The 22,286-nt window shown below is 40.8% G+C and overlaps 1 protein-coding gene and 1 long non-coding RNA gene across 3 annotated transcripts; one reads left to right on the forward strand and one right to left on the reverse strand.

The window, feature by feature from the left end:
* The first annotated feature begins 269 nt into the window (after positions 1 to 269).
* Positions 270 to 20,704, forward strand: ERP27 (endoplasmic reticulum protein 27). Of its 2 annotated transcripts, XM_005866784.2 has the most exons (7): positions 270 to 523; positions 893 to 993; positions 2,962 to 3,099; positions 14,262 to 14,378; positions 18,168 to 18,293; positions 19,437 to 19,634; positions 19,997 to 20,704. In XM_005866784.2, the coding sequence occupies exons 1-7, from the start codon at positions 430 to 432 to the stop codon at positions 20,042 to 20,044; spliced, it is 822 nt and encodes a 273-aa protein (XP_005866846.1). In that variant the 5' UTR covers positions 270 to 429; the 3' UTR covers positions 20,045 to 20,704. The 2 variants fall into 2 exon arrangements, with proteins under 2 accessions (XP_005866846.1, XP_014395663.1); XM_014540177.1 differs by having other exon boundaries at positions 330 to 523; positions 19,437 to 20,071.
* LOC106726187 lies at positions 9,707 to 14,241 on the reverse strand. Its single transcript, XR_001362206.1, has 3 exons — positions 13,996 to 14,241; positions 10,975 to 11,059; positions 9,707 to 10,072 (listed from the first exon to the last, which is right to left on the reverse strand). It is a non-coding gene; the product is annotated as an uncharacterized LOC106726187 (long non-coding RNA).
* Positions 20,705 to 22,286: the final 1,582 nt, after the last annotated feature.

Here is a 22,286-nt window from a genome sequence, read left to right on the forward strand (position 1 = left end):
CCCCACCACTGTCCTAAACATCCTTCGTCTGACCTCTCACAGTGCTCTATGGGTTCCTCTTTTTTTTTTCACTTTTCATTTTATATTTAAATGATGTTTATTTGTCCATTTCTCACATTAACAATCTAAGCTGGGAGAGGCTAGATCAGATCATAGTTACCTTTGTATCCCTAGAGCTTAGGTCAATACCTGGCATAGAACATTGTTTTCTTATTTAAATGAATTGACTTTCTTCTGGTTGGTTTTGTGCAGAGGTCCTGTCACTAACCTCGGTCTTTTATCTCAGAAGTTGAAGGTCCCCCTAGAGCCAGCTGCAAGGTTCCCAAAGCTCTAAGAACACCACAGCCCACGAAGTACAGAGTAGGCTGCCCTGAGTCCGTGTCCCAAAACACAAAGTCCAGGGGTTGGATCAGGAGCAGAAGAAGAAGAATGGAAGCGACACCACCCAGATGCCTGTTTCTGTTATTTCTCTTCACGTGCAAGCTGTCCCCAGATGTTGCTGCAGAAATTCAAGAATCCTCAGGTAAACAAAGAAAAGCAAACGGCGCTTGGGTGACCAGAGGGCGAAAGTGTTGTTAGGAGAAGGAAAGGGAACAGAGTCATACTCTGAGTACTTTTCCTCCAAACCTAGAATATTCCCCCAGGAAATGGCTGTGTTGCCTGGTGGAGAAGAGAGAAGTCTGGCATTATCCTTCAGAGAGTGGCCACAAGGTGGGGTCACCCTCCATATGTTGGCTAAAAAAAATGAAGCTTTGGAATAATCATTGCACCCCTAGCGCTCCTTGCCTGAGTGTGGAAAGAAACAGGGTAGATGCCCCTATTAATTAGAGCTGCTACTTCTCTTAGGGTGTCATCACCCTAACACCTTCTGCTTCTCTGTGTGCGTGTCTAGATGGCTCCAGTGCTCCCCAGGAACCTGTGCGGCTCACGGGTGTCCCAGCTGCCATGGAATTCATTGCTGCTGCTGAGGTGGCTGTCATAGGCTTCTTCCAGGTTTGTCAGATACCCTGCTTGTTACGCCCCCCAAGAGGCAGGAATGCCGGTCCTCAAAGGAGCCATGACCGCCACCGGCTGGCCAGGCGGCACTACCTTAGAAGCCAATGGGGCTCAGAGTTTGCTTTCAACCCCCCAAGAGGCAGGAATGCCGGGCCTCAAAGGAGCCATGACCGCCACCGGCTGGCAGGCGGCGCTACCTTAGAAGCCAATGGGGCTCAGAGTTTGCTTTCAGCATTTTCATTCAAGAACTCTCCATTTTTAGGCATGTCCAGTCTCTGAATTATGTCTTTCTCAAAAGTTCTGAGACTGCGAAGGAGACTCCGGGTCTCCTCATCTATGGGTGCTTTGAAACCTACGTCAGTATCTGATTGCTGAGTCAGGGGCAGAGTAAACCCAACTTCTACCATCCGGGCAATGCACGAGTCAATAGTGACTTTCGTCTAACTCCTTACCAAATAGGTAGTCCCTCCTTCTTCTATATCTTTGTTTGCTCTGAAATGTCGAAGAAGGATGACATGTTATACATCGAAGGTGTTAGCCTCGGTCTTTCAGATTGGCTGCCTGGCTAATGAAAGCAGCCATAAATGAGAGAGCATCGTTCCAGTATTTTTATCTTTCTCTGGAGGTAACATCTGGTGATTCTCACAGCTGATCAAGCCCCCTGCTCTCTCACTGCAGACCTTGTTGTCAGTTTTCACTCATTAATTCCAACTCATCATCACCCTGTGGATTCTGTGTACACAGCTGGAAATAGCTGTGAGGAGATGTATGGGGTTGGCGGGGAGGGGAGAGGCGATGATAAAAAGGGAGCACATTTTTCAGTGATGAGAGCTCTGAGCTGTAGGCAAAAGCAGCCACCCTGGGAAAGGCAGGGAGGGGCAAAAAAAGTGGAACTGGAGAAGTGTGCAATAACTTAGACAGCCACCAGGTGCCGTCATTTGATCTGTGAGCAATTGCATTTTAAGGGGAAGTCTAGATTAACAATTGTTCACAGCCTCAAAGAACTCCACGCATCCTTTCAGATGAGCAGGGTGCCAGCCCCCTTTGCTTGACCCCGGATGCAAGGCTAGCCATTTTCTTTTCTCTTTGCCCATCTCCTTCAGACCAGAGAGATGTCAGGGAAGAATATGTTCACTGTTTATTACTTGGAGCTGTTGTGGGCAATGTTCCTGTGACAGCAGGGAAAATGGTGTCAGCTTGCTGTAGTAAGACTGGACTCGACTCAAGTGGCTTCCCTGCCCCCTCCTGCAGGCCTGGGATCCTGGGTTGGAGCAACGCATAAACAGTATCTTTCATGGGCAATACCTCGGGCTTGCACACAGTAGAAGGAGGACTATTCTTTCACAACCTGCACTGACCTTTGTTAACAAAATTTTAAGCTTCCATATTTATTTTTTATTTTTGGCCCTTTTCATAACACTTTCTTTTAAAAAATATATATTTTATTGATTTTTTTACAGAGAGGAAAGGAGAGGGATAGAGAGTTAGAAACATCGATCAGCTGCCTCCTGCACACCCCCTACTGGGGATGTGCCTGCAACCAAGGTACATGCCCTTGACCAGAATCAAACCTGGGACCCTTCAGTCCGCAGGCTGACGCTCTATCCACTGAGCCAAACCGGTTAGGGCTCATAACACTTTCTTATTTTTGAATTTCTTTTTGCTTCCACCAATTGTTCCTAAGACATTTGCCTTCTCAGGTATATCAATGACAATGCTGCCCACTTTTGCAGGGCCCTGTGATTTTGAAGCCCCTCTCAGCTACTAATAAACTGCAAGTTCTATGGTAAGACCAGGCAGGAGTCCCAGGCTTAGCCACAATTTTGTAGCTATCAATTAACCCACACAGCTCAGACTCTAAGTCAAGTCTCTGATTTCTAGTTAGATGAGCACATTTCAATTGCATGTTCTGTTTCCATGTCTCTCTCCTCCAAAATGACCTCTGTCATTTCTCCTTGCTTTTAGGATTTAGAAATACCAGCAGTGCCCGTCTTCCATGGTGTGGTGCAAAAATTCCAAGACGTGTCATTTGGAATCAGCACTGATCCTGAGGTTCTGGCTCACTACAACATCACTGAGAACACCATTTCTCTCTTTCGTCTGGTAAGTTGGGTGGGCAGCTCAAGCCTTCTCCCGGTTTTTACTTACTAGTACCTTAGGTTGTGAACTCACAAACTTGTGAGACTAGAAAGAAGTCTATGTCTTTAACACTAATGATGATGCCAGCGTCAGGGACAATGGTGACAAGGATGATGGCTCAACTCAAGCTTCCCAAACAGATGCTGTCGTGAAATGGAAAGAGGTCTGGACTGAGAGTCAGGAGATGAGAGTTGTTGCTGACCAGTCATGTGACTCAGGCAGATCACTTAATATTTCTTAGCCCCAATTCTTTCATCTCTATAAGATAAAATGGTTCAACCATGTCACCTCTAAGATCATTTTGAGCTCTAAAATGTATGCTTTTATATTTGGGGGAGTTGACTTACATTTGTAAGAATTTATTAAACAACTACTGCATGTCTTATGCAAGATATTAACAATGAAAGCACATTAACTGTATTCTCTTCTCTCATAGAACTTAAAATATAGTAGAGATTGTAAACATAATACACAGTATCTATAATACAAAGAGCATCATATAGGTAAAATATTATAAGGGTTCAAAGGATAAAAGCAGTGTAGGTATTCTGATCAAAAAATTATAAAAAAGAAAACTGAACGGGGATTTAACGGATAGGTAAAATTTGAACAAGGTGGAAGAGAATTCATGGCTAAAATGGGAACAAAAATGTAACTTAGAAAACAATGATCAGGCCAATTTGACTGGATCTCAGGGTACATGTTTTGGGGAAATGAATATAAGACAGAGAAGCTTGATTAGAATCATATTGTGGAGAAATTTGAATACTAGCTTGATAGGTTTCCACTTAATTTGGTTGGCACAGAAAAGGCACTAAGGCCTTTAGATCGGGGGAGTAACATGAACAGAAATGTATTTTAGCAATGTTATTTTGGCATATGGGTAGGATGGAGTGCCAGGCAAAAAGATAAGAGTGGAGAGAAATTGTTAGGCTGGCAAAACAGATCAGGTAAGAAGGGTCTGTAGTTGAGAAATCACATTAGAAAGTGAAGAAAAGGCAGGGCTTGCAAGAATAAGATGTCAAAATGATGGAAAGCAAAGGAGGCCAAGCTTAACGTTAAGGTACCTAGGAATAGTGAGGGCCTATTCAGAAATAGGGGTTTCTGATGCTGTGGTTAGTTGTTGAGTTTGTATTATTGGCAGAGTATCAAAGTAAAGATGACCAGAGACCACTGGAAATGAGAAATTGGGCAAAAGATAGTTTCAAGATGTCCTTCCCCTTCTCACCTCCATCCTATCTATCTCTTTCGCTTCTCATCCAAACCTCTCTTTACATGCAGTTTATATTCACTATCTCCAACTTTCTTTAAGCTCTTAAATACACTGCTGTCTAGTTTATACCTTACACTCCATTAAAACTGCTTCCGTCAGCACGTTTCCATATTTCCAAATCCAATGAACACTCTTTAGGTCTTATTGTCCTGAACATCTCTGCCATGTGTGACATGTTGACCACTTTTCTCTTGAATCTCTCTTTCCTTAACTTCTAGGAGCCTGCTTCTCCTGGTCCTTCTCTTCTTTTCTTAGTCTCCATGAGGCCTTCTCTTCCTGCATCTATACTACTGCCTGGCACAATGCTTTTCCCAATATAGGTTATAGAATCCAAGCTTTGTGGGGCACTACGTCAACTACAGAGCCTGAAAGAGTGCCTGCCGTGTATCAGGTGCTCATTAAGTGTTCATTAAGTAAATAAACATGTGTGTGAATGAATGTGCAATCCTTAGGTAATATAATTCTTTCTCATGTTAGACTATTAAGTGTTTGCTGAGGATTTGGAATGTTTTATCTCCAGCTTGGACTTCTGTTGTAATTCAAATGCTTGCTGGTAGAAGTCCCTCATAAGCACTACAGTCTCAATGTGTTCAAAACTGACTTTATCATATGCACCTGCTGAATCATGTTCTTCCCTCTAAAACTTTTTCATTGAATGGCTATGTTCATTTGGTCTCTAATTTTTTCAAATTGGGCTGCCTCTCTTACTGAACCTATATTCTTTTTCCCTATTTCCACTTCTTTCTTCTTTTTAGATTTTTAGCACCTTTGGCACAGACAATTCCATAGCTTCTTAATTGATCTCCCTTTTAGTACTTCATAAGTAATTTCTAGATTGGTATCACCATGATGAATTTAAAATGGAAATTTGACCATGGCACTCCTTTCTTTAAAACTTTTTAATATTTCCCATTTCTTACAAGGTAAAAATCAAGATATTTAAGCATCTCGTCTTTTATGATATGGCCACTAGCTGCTTCTCTATTCCCTTTTCTAGCACATTCCTACCTTGGGCTGTACCCTCTCAACACCCAACTATCCTATATAATAAAGAGGTAATATGCAAATTGACCCTCACTCCATCACCCCATCACAAGATGGCTGTGCCCACAGAGGAGGCGGGGTTCCCGTAACGAGCCATAACGAGCGATCAGCAGTGACCTGAGGCTGTGTGTTGCTGGGCCGGGGTAGGGGACCTGAGGCTGCGCCTCATTCCCCCACCCTCGCCTGGTGGGGCTTGACGGGGAACCTCAGGCCCTGCCCTCCTGCCCCAGCACTGGACTGGGGGACCTGAGGCTATGCCCCCCAACTGGCACCAGGCCAGGGGACCCAAGGCTGTGCCCCCTGCCCAATGGCACTTGACAGGGGACCTGAGGCTGAGCCCCCTACTCGGCAAGGCTTGACGGGGACCCTGAGGTTGCAACTCCCACTCGGCGGGGCTTGATGGGGTACCTGAGGCTGCACCCCCTGGCCAGCACCAGGCTGGGGGACCTGAAGCTGCGCTCCTCCCCCCCACCCAGCGGGACTTGACGGGGGTGGGGCCGGCCAGGTCTGGGCCTCGCGCAATTTCAAGGTGCACGCGGGTGGACAGGGACTTGACTCTGGGTCCCGTGGTGTGCCCCAGACTCTGACAGGAGGAAGATTTTCATATATATTTTGCTAATTTTCTTTCATCTCTGACACTTCTATTATAGAGAAAGGACAAATAGCAATATCAAAATATTTCCTCTAATTAATTCCCTTTTAATGTGCATGAATTTTGTGCACCAGGCCACTAGTACATAGTATAATGATCCAAGTTCATTGTTTCACACAGCTATTCCTCTGCCTAGAAGGCTACTGCCCCCAAGCGCCCCCTTTCACTTAGCCTTACCCAGCTAACTCTTTCTCACATTCCAGTGAATCAGTCAGACATCTTATCCTTCAGAAAGCCTTCCTGGAATCTCCAAATTGGCCTAACTATCCCTCCCTGTTTGCATATCTCTATTTTCATTTACCACTTTGTAGTGCCGGTCATATATTTCTATGTCTGTCTCATCTTTTCCCCTATTACTCAAGGGCAGAAACCATGACTTCTAGTATCCAGAAGACACAAAGAGTTTGAGGAATGAACTCACCTCCCAAAGTATGTCTCTGGGTGCATGAGTACCTTCAGCAGACCTCTCCCCACCTGGACAGCAGTTGTAGGTTTGCATTTTCACCATCGTGAAAAAAGGATTAAACCAAGCTCTTCTGTGAAAAGCTTTGATAAGAAAGAGATGGAAGGTTAGGTTAATGCCTTTCATGTTCTTGCTGAACCGTTCATAGTAACCCTTCAATAGGAAAATTCTAATCAAAGACAGCTTCATAAAGTACTTCTTTGCCGGTTTGCTGTTTTTAGATCTTACGAAGGCCTGATTTTAAAGTCAGTGCTACCAAGATGCACATGTGAGGAAGAAAAACAAGTGTTGTTACTTCCCACGTCTGTCTCTACAGGCTTTACAGCCTCTAATGGGTGCATTAACTCTGCTTACAATTCATTCCTTATACAGTCCTGATGATGACTTCCCAGAGCTGTTCCCTCTTATTTAGCATGTTTTTTTGTTTATCACTAGTGACAGACCTGCTCGGAATGAACTCTTGAGACCTCTGGGAACAGGATTACTTTGTGCCATACCAAAAGCAAACACACTGGTCCTTACCCTGCTCCATTTGCGGGTCTGGGAGAGGTTCAACTTGTGCCATGCCAGCTTTTAGATAAACATTTTTTTTTCTCAGTTTATTCTTTCAAAGTTGAGTCCATATTTTAGTAGAATTATTATTCAGGAGTTTGAGATGAGAGAGAGAGAGAGAGAGAGAGAGAGAGAGAGAGAGAGAGACGGAGAGAGAATCAACCAAAATTAATCTACTTTACATTGGGAAACGTGAAATGCTGCAAATTTTCTGGTACCTACTTTTATCTTAGATTTACATTTTGTTTGTTTGTTTGTTTGTTTCAGTGCCTAATTTATGATAGGCACTATGCGAGATGTTTTCCATTGTTCTACCATTTAATTCTCACAAAAATTAAATGAAGTAATTACTGTTATCCTTGCATTATCAATAAGGAAACTAAAGCTCCATGAGGTTGATTCAGTTGTCCAAAGTCTCACAACTATAACACAACAGATATCTGATTCATACTCTGTGTTGCTCTCATCAAAGCACACCTTCTGTACGATACTACGGCGACTTTCTAAAGCACTTATTCCTGAAGAAAACCTTTGCTTTTTTGTTTATTTTTATTGATTTCAGAGAAGAAGGGTGAAAGAGAGAGAGATTGAAACATCAATGACGAGAAAGAATCATTGATCAGCTGCCTCCTGTACGCCCCCCACTGCGGATCGAGCTGCAACCTGGACATGTGCCCTCAATAGAAATTGAAGCTGGGACCCTTCAGTCTGCAGGGCGACACTCTATCCACTGAGCAAAACTGGCTAGGGCAAACACGGTTGTTTTTACTCCTAGATTCACCTCATTCAAAGCCTGCTTTTGTAACCACTTTCTCCTAAAACATTTCTCTATCCCACTGGCACTACTTATCAAACCCCAGGGTTATTTCTCAAGATTTAATCTAGACATTACATATTTTGTCAATAAAATTTCAGAATTTGGACATATATTATTTTCAACTGCAAGAACATATGTAGAGGTAAATTAAAACAGTAATAAATGAAGACATGATAAGACTATAATGGTTCACATTACCAGATGCTTGAAATATTGGTGCATAAAAATGAGAGACCAGCAAATGCTATCTATATTCATGGAATGCATCACTTTCCAGAAATAATGCAAACTGATTAGATAAATATCATCAGGGAAAATTATGTAAAATGGGACAATAACAAGTCCTGTATGATAGCCTGTGGGTGATGTATGGCAGCTTGCCTTGTGTGAGTGTGACTGCAGGGCCTCCACACAGATAAGCTGCCAGGCAGCGCAGGAGAATTAATCAGCCGGGCACTCAGAGAATATTCAGAAAAGTTGCCTTTATTGCAGATTGCACTAGTGCCATGACTCAGGGGAGTCAGTCTCCAAATCCGGAGTGATGGATATGGACGAAGCTTTCCCTTTATACTCTTAGTTCCTTTGTCCCCAAAATATGGATCAGGCTTCCCCGTGAGTTGGGAATGGGGAAGTGAGATCACACCCAGAGGCTTGCCAGCACTGGCACCGGCCCCTTCGGGGATTGTATATGGTTCATGGTTTATGGTCTCTGTACAATGGGAGTATTCCGGGAAACAGGTTCTGCAGGGCAGGACAGGCATCACGGATAAGAATGGAGTTTGATAAGAATGGAGTTTATCGGCAAAGGGTGTACGTTTATCGGCAAGCGAGGGTGTATGTCAGAAGGCAGGTTACCGGCACAGACTCAGCTAGCCCCCCAAATGTCTTATTTTCCCCTTCACTCCAACAGAACTTACTGTTGTCCTCACAGAGACACAGTCTTGGTACTAAGACGGAATTTCAGATATTATTTGAACATTTAATCTGCTTTGGGTTTTCTCAATCACTTCTATTTTTAAAAAACATATTAGCCTAACTTTGCTCCATTGGGATAGTAATGGAAACACAGTAGAGGCATTCTTTTTTATTCCTTTTACAGTTATTTGTTGGATACTTATTATAAGAAATGCACCTTGCCAAATAATCAGAAGGAGTACTACATAAAAATAAAGTGATAATGAATGCAAGAAGTAATATGTGCCAAATGATTAAATGTTTTTCCAAAGAATATATGTATTCAACATAATGTAAGCTAAGCAGCTTATAAAAAGAAACCGAGACATGAGGGCATTTGTTTAACAAGTGACTTCTCAGTGCGATGCAAGATATTTAATATTATAATTGTGGTGTAAAAACTAAGATGACTTTAATACATTTTATGAAAAACTGGGTTGTTAACTAGAGAAATGCACAGCAATTGAAGGGAATATTGCTGAAATACTAATCAACAGAAAAGGAATGATTAAATCTATTGGTATGATACTAGTATAAGCAGTATCTAAAACATAAAATAATTCATTTCAAATGCTCTTAGGGAAAACTCAAAATTATATTTTAAGGTGGTAATCCTTCTGGTTTACTGTTTCTATTTTTCTTCTGGTGTCTCTTTACTTGGAGAGAAAAAATAATATGATATCTCCAGTAAAATTCTTTCCAAAAACTGGAAAAATACATAAAAGGGTTTTTGTTTTTTTTCTCAACTCTTAGTTCCAGGGTCAGATTTTTCTTTCCAGAACATTATGCAAATAATTTCCCTTACAGAAGGGAGATTTCCTGTTCAAATCTTGTTTCCAAGACCCCTACACATGAATGCTCCAGAGTTTATTAGTTTAAGAAATAATGAAATAATCAGGCATGTTTCCGTAAAAGAAGTGCTACAAACTGGATAGACTTCAGGAGGGTGGTTTTTAGTAAAGCTCTGGGCTTCTTAGAGAATGTTATCATTTAATAGCTTGTATCTCCAATATACTGCGCTCCTGAAGGCCAGAAACGAAACGCCTAATGTAAGTGGCGCTTCCTGTTTTCCCGGTTCTGGGAAATGCGAGGGACTGCCTGGAAGAGAGTGCCAGAGGGAGGGGCTCCTGGCCCAGAGCACAGCCATGTCAGCTGAAGTGCAGGCACCAGATCTCCAAGTTCCTAGAAAAATAATCAGGAAGTATTTAGACATATTAAGTAGTAAAAAGGCCCTGATTATAATAATGATGATGATTTTGATGTTTGTAATTAGCAAACACGTAAGTAGGAAAGACATGCCAGCTGGCAAACCCAGCCTTAAGCAGCAAAGATCAATGAGCTCATTTTATTTCTCTCCTCACTCTTACTGACTTGGGGATGGGAATAGTAGTAGGGTGGGCAAGGACTCCACCTAAGAAGACTTTTTCTCTTGCTTGTATATTTCTGCCCTGAGCTTTCTACTCAGAACTTTATGGATTTTAAAGCAATTAAAATATCCTGTGGTTTTGATGATTTTTTTTTCTGCACCTCAGCATTCAGTTGATAAACTGAAGTTGTGAAAACAGTCCCCTCCCAAAATCAGTAAAATAAAGTGATTAAAAAACAGTGTTTAAACTGGTTTTGGACCTTTTTAGTTTAAATAAATAGAATAAAAAGTAAATAAAATACGAAGAAACTGGAAAAAAAAAAAACGTTGCAAAGATAGGAAGGAAAGATCTCTTACACCCTTCATGAATTAAGTGATTAAATTGCTATTTGAGTGAATGTCAGCATGTCTGTGCCTCAGTGCCTAACATATACAAGGCGTTCAACAAATAATTTGTAAACAAATAGATTATAAAAGAATGACCAGATATTCCAAGAATTCATAAAATTGATCATAAAGAGTGCATTGAGCTTTTTGGAGGTCCATATTGCTTTTAACTAACTCAATGGGAAGCCACCTTGAACAAAAGAAGTTAAAAAACAAACAATAGAGTCATCATAGGGATGACAATAAAGAACAAACTTGGACTCTTACTGCTCAGTGACCTTAATTTACCTTTGCTTGAATTCCCTCATTTATAAACTAAAATAATACTTACCTTTGGCTTTGCTGGATAGATTGGGAGAACATAATTTGAGGTAAAGAATGATCCTGATCCTTGGCAAGATCTGATTGGGTAGAACCTACATAAGATAATAGATGTAAGGGAAAGAGGTAAAAGAGATTCCAAGGGTTGATAGCCCAAGGATCTCAAAAGTGGCCCAAACTGTTTTAGGAAACAGAATTGTTCAGGACCTAGCCCTGATTATTTTTATTTGTAGACATGGTTGTTATGGGTGATGGAAGCATTACCTTGTGTTTTTATGTGCATGAATAGACTAGGGGAGATGAATGAGAAAATCTGGGAACAATGATTGGCCATAGAAAGCTCCATCTTTTAATATATCTGAGTATGGTGGAAAGGTAGTTCAAACATGTAAATCTGGGATACTAGATCAGGTAACTAGACAATCCCTCCACCAAATCTGGGATAATAGATCCAGTAACTAGACAATCTCTTCCACCAAAGGCAATTTTTTAAAAAGCTGGGCCAGAAAATAAGGGCTTTAAAGAATTATTAAGAAGCAGTGTTTCTCAACCTTCCTAACTGTAATTTTGCTACTGTTATGAATCGTAATGTAAATATCTGATATGCAGGATGTATTTTCATTGTTCGTGACCCACAGGTTGAGAACCGCTGGAAACTCAAGAGGTAAATCATGTATTTGGGGTGCTTTTCATCTGGGAGGCTTTTGCAAGTTCTAGAAGAAGCAGCCAAGAGATTTAGAGTTTTATTAGCATTTTTGAGAGCCTCAAAGAGCCCTAAAAGTAAATGCTGAAGTCCAGAGCTCAGAAGAGTAAGTAGAAGGTAGATCTAGTAAAATACCCTTTGCTCCACTTAGATGCTAAAGAACAATACCCTAAAGATAACAATGAACCAAGGGGTGCAGCACAGATTCAAGTTACCTCAATTCCTGAAATTAGATTAAGATTATCAAATATGAATATAAAAATATACATACACTTGCAGATATACATATATTATATATGGTATGGCTAATCTTCTCTTAGCCATATCATAAAATGGCTGACTCTCAAAGAAAAAAAAGAAAGATCTTAAATCAGAGAAAAGAAATTATCCTCAAAGTAATCTCAAAGAAGTAATGTTAAGGTTCACAGATGACTTCTCAAAAGAAAGAGTGGGATGCAGAATATAAAGAACTATATCTTGCAAAAAACTGAAGGAAAATTGTCAACTTAGAATTCTACACCCAGCTAAAATAGCCTTCAAAACCAAAGGTTAATTAAAGATATTTGAAACAACCAAAACTGAGAGACTATGTCAACCAACAGAACTGTTTCATGCTAAAGGAAATATCAAAACGTGTTCTAGGTTAAGAGAAAAAATTCCAAATAGAAGCAAAGCTCAAAAATGCAGGAAGAAATGAAAAGAAACAATATGTAAATATATGCATGAATGTAAATGTATGTTGACTATATAACAACTAGAGGCCTGGTACACAACATTCGTGCACTGGGGGAGGGGGGGTGGTCCCCTCAGCCCAGCCTGTGCCCTTTAGCAGTCTGGAAGCCCTTGGGGGATATTTGACTGCGGCTTAGGCTCGCCCCCCGGGAGTGGGCCTAAGCTGCAGTCAGACTTCCTTAGTGCTGCCACAGATGCTGCTGTGCTCGCCAGCCATCAGCCCAGCTTGTGGTCCTGCATTGAGCGTCTGCCCCCTCATGGTGGGGCTGTCCCCTCAGCCCAGCCTGTGCCCTTTAGCAGTCTGGAAGCCCTTGGGGGATATTTGACTGCGGCTTAGGCTCGCCCCCCGGGAGTGGGCCTAAGCTGCAGTCAGACTTCCTTAGTGCTGCCACAGATGCTGCTGTGCTCGCCAGCCATCAGCCCAGCTTGTGGTCCTGCATTGAGCGTCTGCCCCCTCATGGTCACTGCATGTCATAGTGACCAGTTGATTTGCATATGACCCTTTTATTATATAGGATGATGATAATGTCTTGTGAGATTTAGAATTAAAACACAACTGGAGTGGAGTTGGAAAGAGACAAACTGTGCTAAAATGTTCTACTGTACATTGTCCAAGAAGAGGGTAAAATTTCCAATTAACATTAGGTTCAGGTAAGTAAAGAATGCATATTGTAGAATGCAAGCTGGTAATCCCTAAAAGAATAATTAAAGCCTGTGCAATTTCCAAACCCATAAAGGGAAAGAAGGAATAATACAAAGCACTCAACCAATTCAAAATAGGCCAGAAATGAATCAAATGAATTTGGAACTGGGAGAGCCAATGGGAAATGAATATTTAATTAAATATAGTAATTACATTGCAAAAAGAATCCAATTAAATATAGACTGGATTTTAAAATATAACTGTGCTTTTTATAAGGGATACATTATTTTTAAACATAATGACACATTAATAAAAGTAAAATATAAAGAGGATAGATATATACCATGCAAACATTTCCTAAAGAAAGCTGGAATAAGTATATTAATATTAGACAAAGTAGCCATTGAGACAAGCATCCTTAGAGATAAAGAATGACCTTCATAATGATAAAGTTTCAACTTACCCAGAAACTTTAAGAATTCTAAATTTGCATTAATCTAATGCATCACCTGAGAATATACAGACAGAATAACTGGCAGAATTGTAAGAAAAATAGTTAAAACTATAATCATAGTGGAAGATTTTAACATTTCTCTCTAATAGAATAAACTGGTTTTAAAAAATCAATAAGAATAGAGATAACTTGAACTATACAATTAACCATGTGACCACAGGTGCATATACAGAATAGTACACCCAAAAACTGTAGAATATATACAATTTTAAGGACATATATAATATATAGAGAAGTTGACAAAAGATATAAAATGTAAAACTTAAGCTGGAAATTAATAACAAGTAAATAACCAGAAAATCTTACTTTCAAATTATAAAATACACTTCTAAATAAACAAAAGTTTAGAGAAGAAATAAGAACAGAAATTTTAACATTTTGAACTGAATGATAAGATATTCTATATGTCACATTTATGTATGCCTTCCAATGGAGCTACCTCTTCCTGAAAGCATTTCTGCTCTTCCTCAGATGACACATGGGCCTGTGATTCCCCTGTGATGACACTTGCTACCTCCTGTGGGACATGTCTGTTCACTTTGTATCCCACAGGACAGGGTGTTCTTCAGGGCAGGGAACATTTCTTATTTACCTTTCTGGTTTTGGAGCTGTAGTCAGTGCCTGTCACGTGGTAGATATTCCAGAAACATTTGTCAATGAACAAATAAAGAGAACAGTGACAATTATTATTTCTGTGTTATGCAGGTGGATAATGAACAACTGAATTTAGAGAGTGAAGACATTGAAAACATTGATGACACCAGATTAAGCCGTTTTATTGAGATCAACAGTCTCCACTTTGTGACAGAGTACAATCCTGCGGTAAACAATAGTCCTAAGGTCCCTGTGTGTGTGTGGGTGGGGGGAGGGAGGAGGTAGAGAGGGGAGTGGACTTGTCTTCATAACAGAGATCTTTTCTTTCAGGATTCTGATCCTTTGACCAATAATAGCTGCAATCAATTGAACACCTAGTTGTTTATGTTGTCATCCTTACTACACCTTTCAGGTTGAGAGACTTGACCCTTTTCAAGAAAGAAAGAAGCAGAAAAGTTAAATTCCCTATTACATGATTAAGAAGGAAGAAAGCCACAGTGCAAAGTTAAGGTGACTGATTCAAAAACCTCTGAGTTTTGCTGCCTGAGAATGTTCCATGAAGGCAACTCTGATCCCAGCAACACTCTATCTAGACCACACTCCCCAAACAAGATTGCAATCTGTGCTGAAGGTCTATTTTTTCCCCTACCGCATCAGGAACCAATACTTTTGTAAAATGCAATAAAATAAATTAATAGACAAAAAACTTTTAAAATAAAGCCTATTGGTCACATATTTGGATGCCACAGTTATATAAAATTTCTATAAACGTTTTTATGCACTTCTTCCCTTTTTTTGTGCCTACCTCCTGGTGGGCCAGTAATTAACAGTTCCAGGTCTGGCACCACCTGCAGGAACCCAGAACCTCATGGGTTTGAGGGTACCTAGATCCTCATGATGGCTCAGCTTTCTTTCTAGGTTTGTTTTCTCGTAGTGTTGCAATGCTGTATGTAGCCTGGGTAGAGGTGTTGGTCAACCTGTCCTCATAATCTTCTGGCCTTCTAACACTCTACAGCTTATAGAATTACTTTATATGACCTGACTTTTATTTTCCCCAAAAGAGATCATGGAGTGATGGAGTATTAATTTCTAGTCATCTACATCAGCTTAGAATTGCTGTGCATTCTCTAATCACAGTATTTTATGTGCATGTCATGATTTTTAGAATTTACAATGCCCTTTCCCACCATATTCTCATTTGATCCTTACATTGATTTTTTGAGGTAGAAGAGAGGGAATTATTATGCCCATTTTATAGAGCAGAACATTCAAGATCCAACTGACTTACTCGAGATCACCTAGTACAGTGGGTCCTTGACTTACGAGTTTAATTCGTTCTGAGACCGAGCTCATTAAGGAGCTCGTTAAGGAGCTTGTTAACTCAAATTACTCTATCAACTCAATGCAAAAAATCGGCCGAGAGACAGCTGGTATCTCAAAAAACTCGTTAGTGGGGACACTCGTAAGTCAAGGCCCCACTGTAAGTAGAAAAGGCATAATTAAAGGCAGAAACTTTAATTCATGATGCATTCGTTCACATTGTTTATTTCCATTTACAGGACAGGAAATGGGAATTCAGAAAAGTGAAGTAATTTCCTCAAAGCCATATGCCTAGCAATTTGAGCTTCAGAGACAGCCCTCTGCACTTGCCCCTGCTTTCCTCATGACTGGTCTGTCTGACTGAATCCTGTGTTTTTTCCATTGCCCTACAAAGCCTTCAGTGGAAAACACCCCTTTTCCTGTTGACTAAATTCCTGCCCCCCTCTCACACCATGTTTGTCTCCATGGAGTGGTGACTCCATTTCCACTTTTGCTAAGATTTCAAACACGTGCACCCAGCGTGTGTTGGCAGCAATAATTAAAAAGGCATTTTTCTCGACCATCGTCGTTCTCACCATTGTGTCTACAGAGATTCCAGGAGTGCATGTGGAACCAGAAAATTTGATTTTATGGTCTCTGAGTTTATGGGCTCAGGGTCCTGGAGTTCTGCAGGCTAACTAAGGCAGGGGCAAAGACTAGCCTTCTTGAGTTCTTATGCCCAGTCCATCTCTTATCTTAGAGAATAATACCCTTTTTTTAAGTTTCACATTAGTAGTGAAGGCAATCCACATCAAGAAGAAATTAAATAAGAATTTCTTTAGAGAAGCAAGTTTAACTTTTATTGTAACGTCTTCATTTCTCAAAAGTAGTACTTTTCTCACTTAGAGACCTGCCCACACTACATAGCTATGTCTTAGCTGTTTCCAGTGCAAGGTTTGCATCAGTAGCAACTGGACAGAAACTCCCAGCCATGTGTCTGGCCTGCCATGCACTTTTAATGCACATACTCAATCCTTGGCTTCAAGGCTAAAAACCAGGCTGTGTTTATTAGAATTAAACTAATCACTTCTGATATGTCCAATCCCTTCTGCTAAGACAACGGTACCTTTTAACTCCTTAGTTTTGATTTCTTGACTCTTCCCAAGAATCATCCTCTATGTATGCTCTAGGAGGATAGATGCATGCTCTAAATTCAAGTAGCAGAATCTAATCAAACAAAAGACAATTCTTTAACACCAAGTATCCCCAATTTAAAATCTAAGAACTGGTTTTAAACTATAGGGAGAAATTTGGGGAAAAGAACTCATTGGGCCTCCTTTGTCAACATGTTGGCCATGAGACCTAGAGAATCTCTATTGAGCATGTACAGCTTCCAGAAAAATCATACCTAGTTGCTCCCCGTCCCACCATCCTGGGACTCTGCCCAATGGTTCATTAACCCCCATACTCTCTCTTGCTGTGTACGTGCTGGTTTTACAGCAATGCTTTCTGTATTTTAAAGGAAGAGGTGGAAAGGAATGGGATTCATTTAAAATAAAGACACCTGTAGCACTATTTCAGGAAAGTGAAATGAAGGGAAGCAGTGCCCTGGTTTCACCCCCTCCTTTCCTCACTCTGGCTCAGGGCTATCCCACCCCTTTCATCACTGACAGCTTCCTGGTGAGTCAGCAAAAAGGGGCCAACACCTCTGATCTCCTGAAAAGCTCATTGTATTGCTGACCCAAAGTAGACTGATTCATTCACACTGAGGGTTGAACTGGTTCAGATTGGGGCTTTGTAATCAGCTGTGGATGAGGCGGTACATCCTGATGGTTAAGAGCAAAGACCCTGGAGTCAGACGGCTTGGCATTAATCCAAGTCCACCATTTATGTGACTTTGGTAGAGTTTTTGCTTCAGTTTTCTCATTTATGAAACTGGGACTTAGAGGATTAAATAAGTTGTTATGTAGAAACCTGAAAACAGTGCACAGCAAATAATAGGCACTCAAAGAATGCACTACTAATATGTAGTTAAAGTGACTAGTATAGTACATGGTATATCTGCTGTCTATTGATACATAATAGATTATCCCAAAACTTGCCAGCTTAAACCAGTAAAAATTTATTACACACAGTTTCTGTGGGTCAACAATCTGGGAGTGGCTAGACTGAGAGGGAGCAACTAGGTAGGATCTTTCTGCTTTTGATCTGGGTGTCTTGTGCAGTTACAATCATTGATCAGGGAGGCAATGTCATCTGAAGGTGTGACTGGGGCTGGAGGATCTGCTTCCAAGATGGTTGGATCACAAGACTGGCAAATCAGTGCTGGCTGTTAATAGGAGGCCTCAGTCCCTTGCCCTGTGGATCTCTCCAACATTGGGGCTGGTTTTCCCCAGAGTGAGTAATATAAGCGAGAGCAAGGCAGAAACCATGATGTCTTTTATGACAACATTGGAAGTCACACTCCATCATTTCTGCAATATGCCCTTGGTTACTCCACTCAGCCTTACTCAGTGTAGGGGAAAGGGATCAGCACAGTTGCATGAGAACCAGAGGGTGAACCTTACTGACAGGCATCTTAGAGACTAGTTACCAGTTGTGTTATGGATGAACAGCTCTCATTTATGTTGTAGTTCGCCTAGTCCCTGGGTGACCACTAATGGTTTTTGCTTTCTTCCTCTCTCTTTCATTCTACTATAATGCATTTCAATTTGCCAGACTGTGATTGGCCTATTTAATAGCATGGTTCAGATTCATCTTCTCCTGATGATGGACAAGGCCTCCCCAGAGTATGAAGAAAGCTCGCACAGATACCACAAGGCAGCTAAGCTCTTCCAGGGGAAGGTAAGTCTTCTTTGGGAGATATCCTTTTGAAAACTCAGCACCAGGCCAGTAGAAAAAGGCAAATGGGGTTAGGGAAGTGAGATAAATAAGGAAAACTAGTATGGTTAAGAGATCAAATATTAACTGGGACATAATAAATCACATTACTCTGATTTAAAATTAAAGATGTTATATTTTTTACTATTTAAGACCTGTATAATTATATCTTCCATTAGTGGTAAAGTCTATTGTTTTTTTCCTACATTGAGAAGTGAAAATAAAAATCACCTATTTATTACAATATTTTTCTCCTTGTCATGATCCCTTACATTTTTAGACCTCAGGACTTATTTCTCATATCAAACACCTTTCATGTACTTGGTGCTTAATGAATGTCCAGTACCTGGTGCCTAATGGATAATAAATATTTATTTATTTCTCTTCCCTACTCTGTGCAATTCTATTTAATATCACTTACAAGGAAAACTTCAACACCTTCAAGGTTACTATATTGAACTACATGACCTGTTCAATGGTAAGAACTGTCAGATGATTAAATAAGCTGACCTTCTGGTGGTTGTTTCTATAACACTGTAAGTTTTCAGTGTTATTGAATACAGATAATCCTCTAACCAAAATATTATAAAGAAGATTTCTACTTTTGGTAGAGGGTTTGATTTTATCATAAAAAAATATATAGTTAACATTTGTCAAGCACTTGCTGTATGCCAAAAACTGTACTGGAAATACTAAATGCATCCTCTCATTTAATCTCCCCCAACAAAAGCCCACTTTGCCCATGAGAGCACTGAGTCTCAGAGAGGCTGAGTAATGTGCTCTGAGTCACACAGCTAAAAAGTACCAGAAGCAAAATTTAAAATTTATTCTCCACTTTTAACCATTAGGCTCTACTTAGTTAATCACTAAAGTTAATCACTGAAGTATCTTCCAAGTCTATGTTCTTAAAATTGAATCAATCTGATCAAAGGGGTAAAATACTTAAGCAATGCAAAGCAAGAACAAAGCCATTCTGAGTCAATTGAGATTTAAATTGTGTGGCACAAACCATAAATTCAATCAGAATAAACTGCTACCATTACAAGGTACCTCTGTCTCCTCAGGACCTCAGATAGATCTTTCTCTTTCAAACTTCTTCAACTGCAGATACTTTTTATTCTGGTGGACAGTGGTGTGAAGGAAAATGGGAAGGTGATATCATTTTTCAAACTAAAGAAATCTGAACTGCCCGCTTTGGCAATTTACCGGACTCTAGATGAGGAGTGGGATACACTGCACGTGACAGAAGTTTCAATAGAGGGCGTGCAAAACTTTTGTGATGGATTCCTAAAAGGGAAAAGGCTGGTAAGTGTGAGACTACAGGGAAGGCAAGTTGAATGTTCTTTCTTTCTATGTCTCTATTATTCCTATTGAATAAGAACTCTTTGGGCTCCACTGGATTTGATTAAGAGCAAAGGTATATGAGGACACAGTAGACAGAGTTGGGGTGCTTTTTAGGAGATAGTCATGGAGATAGAACTGCAAAAGCATTTTGGGAAAGGTCTTGCCTATTCAAAAGAGCTGAATTCTGTATTTCACCATTCTATGTACAATATCAATAGGAAACAAATTCCATATAAAGAGTTCATAAGACAAAAATTGCAGGTAGATTTAGGACTTCCAGGGGTAGACTCCAAATCTAAATATCATGTCTTGGCATTTTTCAGAGTGAAAATCATGACTCAGAAGAAAAGACTCAAAAGGTGGAACTCTAATTTTCCCCCAATACTTCCGCATACCAACAAGCATCTACTTCATGCTGAATGAAGAGGGGCAACTCAAACCTCAGGGACACTAAACAACAAAATCACCAGGTCCTACACACACACACACACACACACATACACACACACACACACACCTCCATTTTGTTCCTTAAAATCTCATTTATTCTCCTTGTCCTTTCTTTTAATTTGCCTATATTCTCTCACTACCCGTGCAATTTTCTCTTATGCATTCATACCATGTAAACCCAAACGCTGTAGTACCACTATGATACCACTGGGTGGAGGCTTTAAGAGGAATACATACTGTGACACCAGCATGAAGAGACATGGCTCAAAGGAAATTGTCCTGATTTGTCATTTAATATTGAACTTGGACACTGCACATGACCTACACACAACATAGTTTCTTCTCTATAAGGGTTGAAACTCTACTTTCCTCATAAGCACCTATCCCCCTGGGCCCAAGAACAAAAGGGTTTTACACACCTTTGTGGAACTGTCTTTTTGCCAGGAGTCAAATGATGTTCCCAAGGTTCTGAACTCAGCAGAAACAGACCATGTAAAAGTCTTTGCTTGTTTTGTGTTCCCAACTCCCCATGTAAATCAACAACTGCATAATAAATAAAAGGCAATGATGTTATAGGAAAAGACTGGCATCTCTTTGCAAACCTTTTGTAAATATCCAGCTGCCCAGCTAAGCAGTAGGTACCTCACCCTTTGGTGCCTACTGTTTGGTGTCAGGCTATGAGCCACTCCGTGGGTGGGATAGGAGGTAAGTAGAGACCATCCTGCGTGAGGATTAGTATAAATGTGGCCAAATTGCTCAGACTCAAATCAGGTAACAGGTTGGGGAAGGGGTAGGAGGAGCGGGGCACTTGGCCCTGGGGCAGGCTAGTGCTGACTAAGCACGGATTATTGCAGGTGAGGTGTGCAATCCAGCCATGTGGGCGGGAGAGCTTGGCCAAGTGTCTCTGGCTCACAGGCTGTTACTGTCAACACACAGATGCTCCATTGTTCCCAGGAGGCCCTTGGCTCAGAAGGAGAGCACCTAAGTGCTCAAGGGCTGAAAACCACAGTATACTCCTAAGGACTGGTCCAAGGGAGGAACAGAGAGTGAAAGACTTAGTTGTTCCTTCAGACCCTGAGCTGGGAGTCAGCAGCTGGCAAGGACACTGTGAAAGCAGCTGTGTTTGACACACCTCTCAGCAACATGAGACCTGCGGAGTCTGAGCAGGCCATCCAGTCTATCCACAGGCCTGCAGAAAACCACCCAAACAGTCTCTTGCTTGAGGCTGAAAAATACTCCAAGGACAGGCACATCCCAGAAGCCTCCCTTTGATCCTGAAAACCAGAGCTCTTGACATTTACAGTCAGCGATTCTTCCTGATATCCAGCTGAGGTCCCCCAGGCACACAAGCTTGTTTCTTCTTAGCCACACTCTGTGGAAATTCTTAACAGCTGCCAATCACCATCTCCAAATAGCAACTTCGACCTCCTGTTGGTTGCTTTTCAGCCCCCTTATCCAGTTCTCTTTTCTCCTCATTCACAATCCATCTCTTTCGGCAATATTTTTTTAAAGTTCCAAATCATTTGACTCACTTGATTATTTCTCTCTCTTCCTTTCCTCTTTCTTGTATAAAACAGTGAAATTCCAAACTGTTATATAGTAATTTGGTAAATGCTAACAAATAAATTTTCACCAACTATATTTTGTTCAATATTGGATTAACTTTTCAATTATTATACTTGAAGTTTTCTTCCCATTAACTGGTTAACACTGACCACATAGGTTTTAACATCTTTTAAAAAATATATATTTTTATTGATTTCAGAGAGGAAGGGGAAGGGAGAGAGAGAGAGAAACATCAATGATGAGAGACAATCATTGATACGCTGCCTCCTGCACGCTCCACACTGGGGATTGGACTCCAAATCCAGGCATGTGCCCAGACCAGATTGGGCCCCAAACCCAGGCATGTGCTCTGACCGGGAATAGAACTGTGACCTCCTGGTTCATAGGTCAATGCTCAACCACTGAGCCATGCCAGCCAGGCAAGTTTTAGCATCTTTATTTGCCCTTTGCTGCTTGATGGCATTCAATAGCACTTTAATTTTATATTATCTTTTGTATGCTTATTTTCATTCTTTAGGTAGTGAATTTCAGTATTTCTTTTCAGTTTATGTCTTTCCAAAACTGCAAGGTGTTTTTTCCTGTCTTCTCCTCAGCCAA

Source organism: Myotis brandtii, unplaced genomic scaffold (genome assembly GCF_000412655.1).
Source record: "Myotis brandtii unplaced genomic scaffold, ASM41265v1 scaffold237, whole genome shotgun sequence".
Taxonomy (NCBI): domain Eukaryota; kingdom Metazoa; phylum Chordata; class Mammalia; order Chiroptera; family Vespertilionidae; genus Myotis; species Myotis brandtii.